Genomic DNA, 11,572 nt, shown 5'->3' with positions numbered 1-11,572 from the left:
CTTTTGTTCTTCATTTATGTTTCTGCGCAGTAAATTCCAGGTGATGTTCTGCTCAGCCTAGTTCCTCTGTCTCTTTCCACAATAAAAAGTGCTTGTGTCAATAGGCAGAATTGGCAATTCAAGTGACTAGTATATGACACAACTATCTTCTAATTGTAGCCAGGTATTTTTCTTTATTGAAACTTCTCTGTACAACTGAATTTTCATTGTAGCTGCCTGATGCAACTTTACTGACTCATGCTTTCCAAAGAAAATCAGAGGTTAATTTCATGGACAGAAATGATCACTAATTTCCTCAGGGCTCAGAATGTAGCGCAACATAGTTTTATGGTCCTTGCTTGAAATCAGATGGAAATTATCCTGAAATCTCCATTGAAGTGCTGAATATTTCCTGTTAAATAAAATAATCATAGAATCATAGAGTGGTTTGGTTGGAAGGGACCTTTAAAGGTCATCCAGTCCTCCCTCTCTGCAATGAGCAGAGACATCTTCAAATAGATCAGACTGCTCAGAGATCCCAGACTGACCTTGAATGTTTCCAGGGATGGGGCACCCACATCTCTGGGCAATACGCACCAGTGTTTCATGACTTTCACTGTAAAAAGTTTTGTCATTGTACCTAGTCTAAATCTACTCTCATTTAATTTAAAACCATTACCCCTTGTCCTATTGCTACAGGACCTACTAAAAGGTCTGTATCCATCTTTTTTATATGCCCACTTTAGGTACTGGAAGTTGCAATAAGGCGTCCCAGGAGCCTTCACTTCTCCAGGCTGAACAATCCCAGCTCTCTCAGCCTGTCTTTATGGCACAGGTGCTCCAGCTCCCTGATCATCTTCATGGCCCTCCTCTGGACATACTCCAACAGGTCCACATCCCCCTTGTGTTGGGGGCCCCAGAACTGAACGCAGTACTGCAGGTGGGGGTCCCACCAGAGTAGATGGGGAGAATCATCTCTCGTGACCTGATGGCCATGCTCTTTTTGATGAAGCCCAGCATACAGCTGGCTTTCTGGGCTGTGAGTGCACAATAACGGCTCATGTCCAGCTTTCCATCCACCAGTATCCCAGGTCCTTCTCCATAGGGCTGCTTTCAATCCCTTTATCCCCCAGCCTGCACTGATACCAGAGTACTGCCCCACCCCATGTGCAGGACCTTACACTTGGCTTTGTTGAATCCCATGAGGTTCACATGGACCCACTTCTTGAGCTTGTTCAGGTCCCTCTGAATTGCATCCCTTCCCTTAGGTGTATCAATTACATCAGTGGTTTTGTCAACCACACCAGTGGTGGCATCACCCTTGATACCATCTGCAAACTTGCTGAGGGTGCACTCAATCCCACTGTCTGTGTCATTGATGAAGATAATAAACGGTACTGGTCCCAGTAGAGATCCCTGAGGGACACCACTCACCACTGATCTCCATCTGGACATTGAGCAAAATAAGATGAACTATGAGCTGTGGTGCTAGTCATAGATGAGTGGCTCAACCCATAGACGTGTGTTGCTGTCAGCAGTGCCTGAGGGTCCCTGCCTGCTCTCTGACTGCTGCTTTAGAGGAGCACAGATTTCCCCAGGGTCCCATATCATATTTCTGAGCCCCACATGCATATGTAGGGAATCCTTGGGTGCCACAGGTGGTATTGGGTATATACGCATGATCAAATACATGGAGCCATTGGCATGTCAGTTTTGAATTACAGAAGTAAAATAGTACCAAGTATCTGTTCAAAAGGAGCTTTTTAAGAATACTGCCCTAGTTGTCCATCAGTGCAATAAATTTGTTTGAATTGTAAAATATTTATTTGTAGTTAAAGTGTACAAATACAAGTCCTATATTCTGTAAAACTGAAACTTGTGCTTGTGAAGTAAGAAGCTAGTATTCTTAAGCTGGTTCAGTATTCCTAATAGCTGAATGCACTTTTTATTAGGCTGGTTGATGGTTGACATGTGTCATCACATATAGTTTCCTACATGCTCCGCGTTTGACGTAACAGAGAATTCCAAGGATTATAACCTTTCCTTCTTATATGTTGTCTTTGAGATATGGGGTGTGATTCTCAGTCCTCTGCAGTAACTGGAAAGACATCTTTTGAAACCAAGAGGTGTCTGGATCAGCCTGCTTCTCCTAGAACCATGCAAAGAACTTCTCTTTTACTCACCTGCTTGTTCCAGCTACTGTTCAGCTTTGGGGACAAATTTCAGCTCACTCTTTATGTTCTGAATCTCTGACAAGTTGACAGCAGGACCTGGAAGTTTCTTTGCTCCTGGGAGATGCTTTTTGTCTTTCTCCTCCTCTGTCAAAGCAGGAACACTCTGCACAAAAGGATACCAGTGACCTGACTGCTGCTATAGCAATTTCTTGAGCATGAGCATAGGTCAGTTATGTGGTAAACAGGAAAGGTTGTTTTTATACTAAATGCAATCCCAATGGAAATTGGAGGGGGGGGGGGAGAGGGAGGAAGGAAGGAAAAGATAGGTTATTTTGTGAGTTGCTGTCTAAAATGTCCAAAAACATTCTGAAAAAAAACCCATAAAAATTGGTCAGTGCAGAGGAATGTGGATCCTTTGGTAAAAGAGTAAGAATTTACAGCGTCAGACCATTAGCAGAACATTAACTACGTGGAGCATTAAAGGCAACTTCCAGGTACTTCATATTTTAGGGATAAATAGCAGAAGAACCATTTTTATAATCTAACTTCTTTCAGAGTCTCATAGCAGACAGCTGGGAAGGAAAACCATCACACACTTCTGCAGCTCTGGAGAGGAACTATGATAATAGGTTATGAGCATCAAAAGCTCCACCCAAGCTCAGCTTGAGTTGATGTTTAATTTGTCTTAGCCCCAGCTGAAAGACCAGAAGGGTTATTGTTATTTTGTGTTTGAATCAGAGTAGTACCTGATAGCTGTTTTGCTGACACTGTAAAATTACAAACTAAATAGCAGCACTTACACAATAACAAACATCAGGTAATTGCCAAGAGACCACAGTGGTTCAGCTCTTGGTACTTCCTTAGTTTTACTGTTGCTCTTACGTGAGGTAGAACATGCATTTTAGACTATTTCTATTCTAGTCTGGGCAATGTTTTGAACTAGTTTTCCAGTATGGAGTTTAAGGTTGTTCCAGCCTGTTCTGTATTTTATAAAGCTCATATACAGGGGTAATCATGTATGTTTGGAGATCAATTAACATTGTACTGCAAATAATTTACCAAAATTATTTTTTTTTCTTTTTTGATTACTCTGCTGTGTTCTCTTGGAATGGGCTTTTGGGATCTAATTCAGTATTAAGATTTATTAGCCACCTTTTTTTGCTAACATGTATTGACTGCAAACAATCAATTATTAAAATTTTACTTCATTTTTTAAATTCCAAAGTTATCTATCAAATACTTTTGGCCAGTAAACCCCTCTTTTTTCTGCTGACTACATGCTAATCAGGAAGCAGACCAGGCTTTCTGGGCTGCAAGTGCACACTGCCGGCTCATGTTGAGCTTATCATCATCAAAACCCACAAGTCTTTCTCCTTAGGGCTGCTTTCAGTTCATTCTCCACCCAGACTGTACTTATTCTTGGATTGCCCCAACCCATGTGCAGGATCTTGTACTTGGCTTTGTTGAACTTCATGAGGTTTGCGCAGGTGCATCTCTCAAGCTCGTCAAGGTCCCTCTTTATTACATCCATAATACTGCTACTCATTAATGACATTATCCTATTGTTTCTTTTTGACCATTTAAAATCTCAGCCAGTACTCCAGCCCCAGTTACTATATATACTAATAGCCGGCTTAATGATCTAACACTCTGAAACAGTAGCAAAGCATAGCAGGAGGATAAGCAAATTGATACAGAAGGTGTTTAGAGGGATGCACAAAATTGTTTTAGCAGCCAAAGATGCCATGGGCTTGTATAGTTTTCTTTGATAGTTTTCTCACACAGCTAGCTAATCTGAATAATCAGAAAAAACTACCTTGCCCCCAGCCCCTTAGTTCTTATTAGTACACAGCAGATACTATTTAAAAATACAATTCAAGTTATCTTCAATACCATTCATCTCATAGTGCAAATGGTGCAAACTTTGACAATGTTTTGTAGATCCTGCACTCCATAAACTGATGTTAGCTTTCCCTTCTAATCTCGTGCGTGTTCTGTTTATGACTGCGCCCCTCCCTATATCACCCACTCCATGAGCAATGCTCAGCTGAGATCAGACCTTGTCTTTCAATTTTATTGAAGAAAGTCTGAAGAGATATATGACAAAAGTTAAGGAATACATTCATGGAAATGCTCTGACTGAAGAAGAGTTGTTTTCTGAAATTCCCACCCTCCCATTTGTTTTCATGTCTTTACCATATCCGCTCCCTTGACCTTCAAAAATATACATTCCCATCTGACTCCACCATCCATTTGGGTAAGACTCATATTTTCCTCATCTCCTTTGCCAAGGTTTTAAAATGGAGTGAAAAAATGCTAAGAAGTATTAGCAAAAGTTGTATAAATTGTATAAATTTGTATAAAGCTGCTCTAAAGAATCACAAGCTGTATTGCAAAAGTTAACGAGATGGGAAAATAGAAAAGACAAGACAACTGGTAGCATTTTTATTCTATTCCTGTTACAAGATCCATTTCTGTGGTCTTTACTCCCACTGGTTTGGTTGCATATTGGCTATAAAACTGGGGCCAAGAACTTTCATTCTATGACGTCTGTCTCATATATAGTATCCACATAACTGAGAAGCAAAGCAATATTCATTACCCAACCAAATCTAATTATCAGCATTGTTCATTTATTTTATTTCTCAAACATTACTAGAATTCACACATGCTATATTAGTTTCTGCTTAATAACATGCATTCCTTCACCAGTTTAATTACTGCAGAGAGAATATGCTTTGATTTCTTTCCAGGGGAGTAAGCCACTATGTGTTCAAGGTCGTTTTGTATGTTTGAGTTTTGAATATGTTTAACATCTTCTTAAGAATACTTAAGTCAACCTGGGTTTGAGTTCTTCAGGGAAGTTCTCTGTAAACAGAGCACTATATTGAAATTCACACAAAAGTCTGTCTGATTTAGACAGAAAAGAATTAGCTCTTACACAACTGAGCCTGACCATTTTAAGTGCTTATAACAGGTCAGAAGCAGCTGTTGATTTGTACAAAATTAATCTGGCTGCTTCTTGTTTGGAGCTGAATCACCTTCAGCCCCATTGCATACCTGGAGAAAAGTGGCTATCCACTCCCTTCTGATCATCACGGCTCTGCTCTGCATGAGGGCAAGACCGCCTGTAGCCACAGCAGATTTGGTTCGCCTGTACAACAGCAAGTCCACCTGGCTGAGTCCTGCCAGAGGCAGCCTGCCTGTATCAGGTTGCTTCGAGCCTTCCCTACCCTTGGCTCTGAAGAGTCTCAGCCCAGCAGTACCTGTTCTTGGCTGGTGATTTTATATTCAAACTAAGCCAACTGGCCAGGAAGCCATAAACACCCATCTTTACTTGACTTGTTGGTTTTATTTTGTTTAGAGTATCTATCACTACTTTTTCCTCCACCATTGGTTTTATTTCTTATTCATTATAAAAGTTCTTGGTAAATAAGATGGTTTAATATCATCCAGAAATATGATACTTGTGATTAATCATAACCTTTGTGATCAAGTTGGTTAAGGTATAAATTGGACTTTTTATTCAAAACTCAGTGTTAGATACTCCCTGTAAAACATAAGCATGAAAATACAGAATTCAATATAAAATTGAGTATTTCCACCCGTATGCAGATAAATGGGTTCACAATTTCTGTTTTTAATTTGCAAATGTCTTCACATTCAATTTGTCCTCGTTGATAAATATTCCAAAAGGTGTCAGGTTTTAAAACCTGTTTCAATATTGTTAAGCTGTTACAATAAATCACACTATCGGGCAACAGGTAGTAGCATATTCTTCCAAAGCCTTGCTATAACTTTTCCTGCTGTATCCATCAACTCTCATCTAGATAAATAGTGCTGGTGAAATCCTGGCTCTCTTTCCTGACAGCAGATATCATGCTGTTGAAGCAGAGCTACGTGCCTTGGAAACAGTTTAAATTCCTGTAAATGCCTTGGCACCAAAACCAGAACTATGTATGGATGAAGTGTTTAGTAGGTGGCCATTTATTTCCATGAATGACCAGTGCATGTTCAGCTGTGGTACCTAAGATTGGTATGCAGTGCTGTAAGATTGATTAAAAGGCTGTCTTCCATCAATGGCAGTGATTCTCCTGAGGGAAAAAAAAAATCAAATCCCCCTTTTTTCTTACCTCTTCCACTTCTTCAGGTGTAAGTTCTTTTCTTTTATGAGGGTGGCCTGCACCAGGTCGAAATGCTCCCATTGGGATGTTAATATTAGCCTGTAAGAAGGAAATTATGATGCATAAAATAGTGACTGATAAATAAACATACAGCTGGTAAAAGGCAAAATTCCAAAGGGGTGGGACAAGTGTATGGACATTATCAGTTTCCAAGCACTTACACCTTCATTGTATGCATCATCACACCATTCCCATGGAAAAGGGAAGGGCTTTTATCTCCATTTTAAAGATGGAAAGTGAAAAAACAAAGTTATCTAGTAAGCTTTTGAAGTTCTGCATTTTATTCTAAAGCTCCCTGATTTCATTGGACTTGAAAAAAATGAGTACTAAACGCCAAAGTGTCTTTAGACATCTGGGTCTGCTTCAATTTGGTCAAGGTCAAACAGAAAGTGAGTACCATAATCAGCATCTAAGCGTACATGACCCAAATCCTACAATAAGGCCCAAACCACTGGACCACTCTCCCTCCCCCAGCAACACCAGTTCTCACCTCATTTAATCCCAGCTCATTAGGAAGGAAAGCCTGCCCTGAGCCAACTTAAGTTACCGTGTTTAAAATGTTATTTTTACTGACAAAATTTACCCACAGGTGCTGCAAATATAATGCCTTAGTCCTACAACAATGCCTCTTAGTTGCAAAGAGGTTCTGCTACAAAAGGCAGAAAGGCTTTTTGACCCTCGAGCCTCTGCTGGGTTTCACTGCGCCACTCCAGCCTGGCCTGCAGCAGGGGTCAGAGCAAGCTGAGCCAGCTCCAGCACTGCATAGACCATTAGCCCCAGCTTTAACAAACTTGCTCCACAATAATACCCGCATGATTGCCTCAATCTGACTTTTTATCTCTAGAAGAAAGCCAGTAGCCATAACATTAATGGGGCTGGTAACAGACACCTTACAAGTAAAGATGTTGGGAAAAGAATGGCAGAAAACATTGCCCAGGAAAGAGCAGCTAAAATGTATCTATTTCCCAATGTGACCCAGACTGGCTTATTTTAAAAGTCAAATGGTGTGATCGACTAAGTGCAAAATTTATACCTAAATTCTTATCTTGTGATCTCAGAAGAGAAGCTGGTCCTAGGAAATGTCATCAAAATATCATGACTCCCACTGGTAAAACCAGAGGTTGAATCAGTAATGTTATGGAGCAGAAGCAGAGAATCTTTGAACGGCGAGCTGTTTGACTGTAGTTTACCATCTGAATGATTTGCATTAAATGAAGATGAATAATCCCATCCTTCTGCTCAAATCGTGGTCCTGCAGATTGTGCCCCAGGTTGGGCAGCCACAAGAAAACAGCCCACTGTTTTCAGTAACAACTGTTCACACAGTTGCAATCAAATATCAAGGAAATTAAGAATCAATTTGCAAGAAATAAGCACCTTTCCCTGTATTCTACTCAGCTGTTTACGATTATTTTATTTATGCAAGGTGATGCTGTCATTTCAGTGGGGCTGGCAAATGTGGGGCCACGTAGTTTATAGACAATTGGGCATTCATTTCATAAGGCTTTTTCATTGAGCTTTAGTTTAGACATTGTGAAACCTTTCACCTACACCTCCTAAGTTCCTCAGAGATGGGGCATTTTCTGCATCACAGTACTTAATACATTATTTAATTTATGAAAATAGCTTTGCTATTTTTAATTTTAAGCATCTCCCCAACCAGGCTCTGTTACCTCCAGGCAGGTTCTGTTTTTGGAAATGAAACTTCTCTGCACTTTACAGCTAGTGTAAGCATACAAACTCACAGAGGTGAAACATTAAGAGTTTTCTCTTCTCGTGCATTTTGAACTCAGGCGTTCCTTCCCCTTGGAGTTAATCAAAGCAGAAGCCTGCCTCCCATGGCCACCTAGGGCATACCACAGCATGGCAATTCTGATACCCAGCCCTTCCATTTCCTACTATGATTGACAGACCAACTGTGACTAAAAATGCTTCAGGAAATAAAAAACCCAAACCACTAAGTGCCAGACTGCTAATTAAATTAAATAAACTGCTCTTTGGTCTGCTTCAGCATTTTCACAGTAATCTCTGTCACACGAAAGCAGTTTGTACTCTTTTATCTGCAAAAAGTGAATTCACATCAGAGTTTGGACAAGATGTGACATGAAATATTAACTTGGTTGAACAAGCAGCCTTTAAGATAGCCTTTAACTCTGTCTGGATCTGATAACACATACTATAAGTTAAAATACTTCCAGTATGAAATGAAAGTATGACTGATTTCCAAACAGCTCCTGACCAGAGGTACCAAAGTCCTGAGCTATAAATCTCCTTCTAATCCAGTGTTGGTCCCTTCCCACAGACAAGCAGCCATGTAATGGGTAGATCAACTTCTGTAAGCCAGTGTAGCTCTGCAAGGATTGTGTTGTGCTGCAATCAGCACAAGTTTGCAATTTTGTTTTTAAAATATGTTTCAAGGCTTTTGTCACCTATCTTCTGGGATGGAGATATGAACCTTAGTGAGCTCATCTTCTTTGCTTGCTCCCCATCCAATAAAAACAGAAACAGGATTTTTTTTTGTTCCAGACCCCTGAAATCCTAAATTATAATTGCTTTAGACAGACGTTCTAGGTGTGGTTAGTATTTTTAATCATACTAATTATTAAAACTATTAGGGATTCAGCTGTCATTCTTTTTGGAAAGTGCCTACCATACTTTGGATGTCATTGCAGTTTTCATAATGAGTAGGTATTTGTAATGATATACTCTACTAATGTCTTCCTGAACAGACCAAAGGAAAAATATCTGTAAGCATGATACACAACATATATTGTTGGTTTGACTTGATTAAACTGACATTTAGACATTTGTTTGCATTTTTCTTTCTGTTTAGTAGAAGTAGAAACTGGATATCCAGATTAGGATACAAGTTATGCAACCATGCTTGAGTTGAGGACTGTTACGGATAAATTCTTCACAGCATCACAGCCATTCCTAGCTGCCCAGAAGGACGATTAAATAAGCTGGAAAGCCACTTCAGTATAAACATATTTGATTTTTAAAAAATAATAATAAACGAATTAGAGAGAAAACTTACTGTAATTCAGAAAAAACGAAAATAGGACACCGCTCACCCCTACCTTTGGGGAAAGTCAAGAGTGGTGTTTGGAGGCAGAATAATTTTCAGCCAGAGCTGTACACAGCCTTTTATACACTGAGAAGGGGAGGCCAACAATGTTAGCAGGAGTTAACAGCACTTTGATCCTCTATTGCCCCAAATTACTCTTGGGAACCAGTTGCTATCTTTATCTCTCCTACATCTGTATATAGTGGCTCTTGATAAGTGCAGATTTTAGCATGTACCTCATATGGTTGGAAAGAAGTCAATTTTGACATTGAGTACCATGAAATACTTCAGTCAGGTAAGTGTCATTACATTTCCATCACTTCAGCATGATGTATATTCTCCAGGGGATGTCAGTCCTACTATAATAGCACATAATAGCAAAGGGTCATACTATATGAATCAGATTGTATAAAAGTAATGTTATGTTTTGAGTCATGATTCTCACAGTGCTCAAAGTGTGATGGGCCTCAATTCCAGTGCAAGTCTCCCTGCTGGAGCAACCTTTGACACAATGTTTAATAGATTTATTTTAAAAGTTGTGTTGCAATTTTTCTCATTATTCAAATTAACCTTGGGAAAAAAAAAAAAAGGTTCTTAAAATATTAAACTTAGTGCTTAAACTTAATGCATTTTTTTAAATGGACAAACTAGAATTATTTTTTTTCTATTAAGAAGTCAAAAAGTCATCATAAAAATAAAAAGGAGTCTATAACTACTTTAAGGAAAAAAAGTAAACCAAATTAACTCCTTAAAAATCCTTGTATGTGCCTATGGAGTTCAGATGTAAAATGCAAATAATTTTGATCTATTGATTACATTTTTTCATTAATCAGAAAACACTTCCACAGTCATTCTAAAAGAAGGATGAAAATTTGAACTGAGTGAAATCAATGGCAAACTTCTGCTAATTTCAACCCAACTAAAGTACAGTAGTTTGTATGCCTGTTCCAGCAGAGTAGATGCTGATAAAGAGAACTAGCATTTTTACAGTGCCTTGCAATTTCAGTATGGTGTCTAGCCACTGCGTAATTAAACTTCTTGATATGCCAATTCATTGAGTCAGTATTATCTTGAGCAACTGATCAGACTTTAGACATTCAATTTTGTTTCTTGCATAATTTCAAGGAACCTGAACTCATGGTAAAATTTCATTGCATTTTACAAAATACATGAAAATTCTACAGTTCAGGAGGTATTTTGGCCTTTTGACAATAACCAATAATAGTATGAGCTAAATACATTCTTCATGATGCTACTTCATGAAGATGTTGGGATAATTCTTCAGCTGTTTCTTTTACAAGTGTAAACAACCAACTTCATCCATATGAGCACATGCCATTTGAAGAGGTATGTGACAGACAAGAATTTTTAAAATGAAAATATCAACATTTCTCTCATTTTACTTTGGCTTTTAAATAAAATGTTGTTTAAATATACATTGGAAGTTGTGGATTTTTTCCTAAAGGAATGCAGATGTGGAAAACTTCACAATTTCTATGCCATCTTTTTAGCCTGTAATTTTTCCAGCATTGTATTAATTCTGTGGAAAATCTGAGAGTTGCAAAAATTAGTTTTACTCATGCTGCTGACCAGTCATACAGATGCAGCACCATGTTTCGCTTAGCTGATCCACCAAAAGGCATAATCTAACACTGGAAAGACCATGCAAACAAGCGATCAACCAGCCCATCTGATCCTGGTTTTTATCAGCTCAGATCACAAGATGCTCTTCAGGTTAAACTTTTTCAGTGCTTTCATATCCACTAAGCTTTTCACTTTAAAAGAATAATCCCCAGTTAGCACTTCTGTGGTGTTTTGTCTGAGCAAAAATGCAGTTTGCCAAGCAATGGAGGTTGAGATTTATTATTTTATTATGTTAGAAACATAAATACTGTCTCTTACCTGAATGGCTCTGACATGTGACGCTGGCTGTTTTGACATTTTTAAGACAGCGGCTTATCCCTGCAAGCAAAATGAGAAAGTGTTACAGGCTCTGACATTCTGATAGCTAAGGGAGATAAGCTAGAACTTAACCCATGCTGCCTCTTGACAGGCATCCATTTCATCTGCCCAGCTCCTGTTTCCATCTCAGTTTCAGAGTTGCTTAGATATTCCTTCTGAATATCAGAAGGAGATAGAATACCCGAGCTTCTCCAATTAATCTTTCAT

At 39.0% G+C, this 11,572-nt stretch overlaps 1 protein-coding gene across 1 annotated transcript; it reads right to left on the bottom strand.

The window, feature by feature from the left end:
* Positions 1 to 2,175: 2,175 nt before the first annotated feature.
* Positions 2,176 to 11,344, bottom strand: SMPX (small muscle protein X-linked; the record flags this gene model as incomplete). The annotated part of the gene is made up of 3 exons (XM_080613936.1): positions 2,176 to 2,316; positions 6,287 to 6,376; positions 11,306 to 11,344. 3 exons carry the CDS (start codon positions 11,342 to 11,344, stop codon positions 2,176 to 2,178), a joined length of 270 nt encoding a protein of 89 aa, XP_080470062.1.
* Positions 11,345 to 11,572: the final 228 nt, after the last annotated feature.

The sequence above is a fragment of the Psittacula echo genome (assembly GCF_963264785.1).
Source record: "Psittacula echo genome assembly, chromosome: 3".
NCBI classification, from domain to species: domain Eukaryota; kingdom Metazoa; phylum Chordata; class Aves; order Psittaciformes; family Psittacidae; genus Psittacula; species Psittacula echo.
The sequence above is the reverse complement of the archived record's forward strand: the minus strand, read 5'-3'. Positions and strand labels throughout refer to the sequence as shown.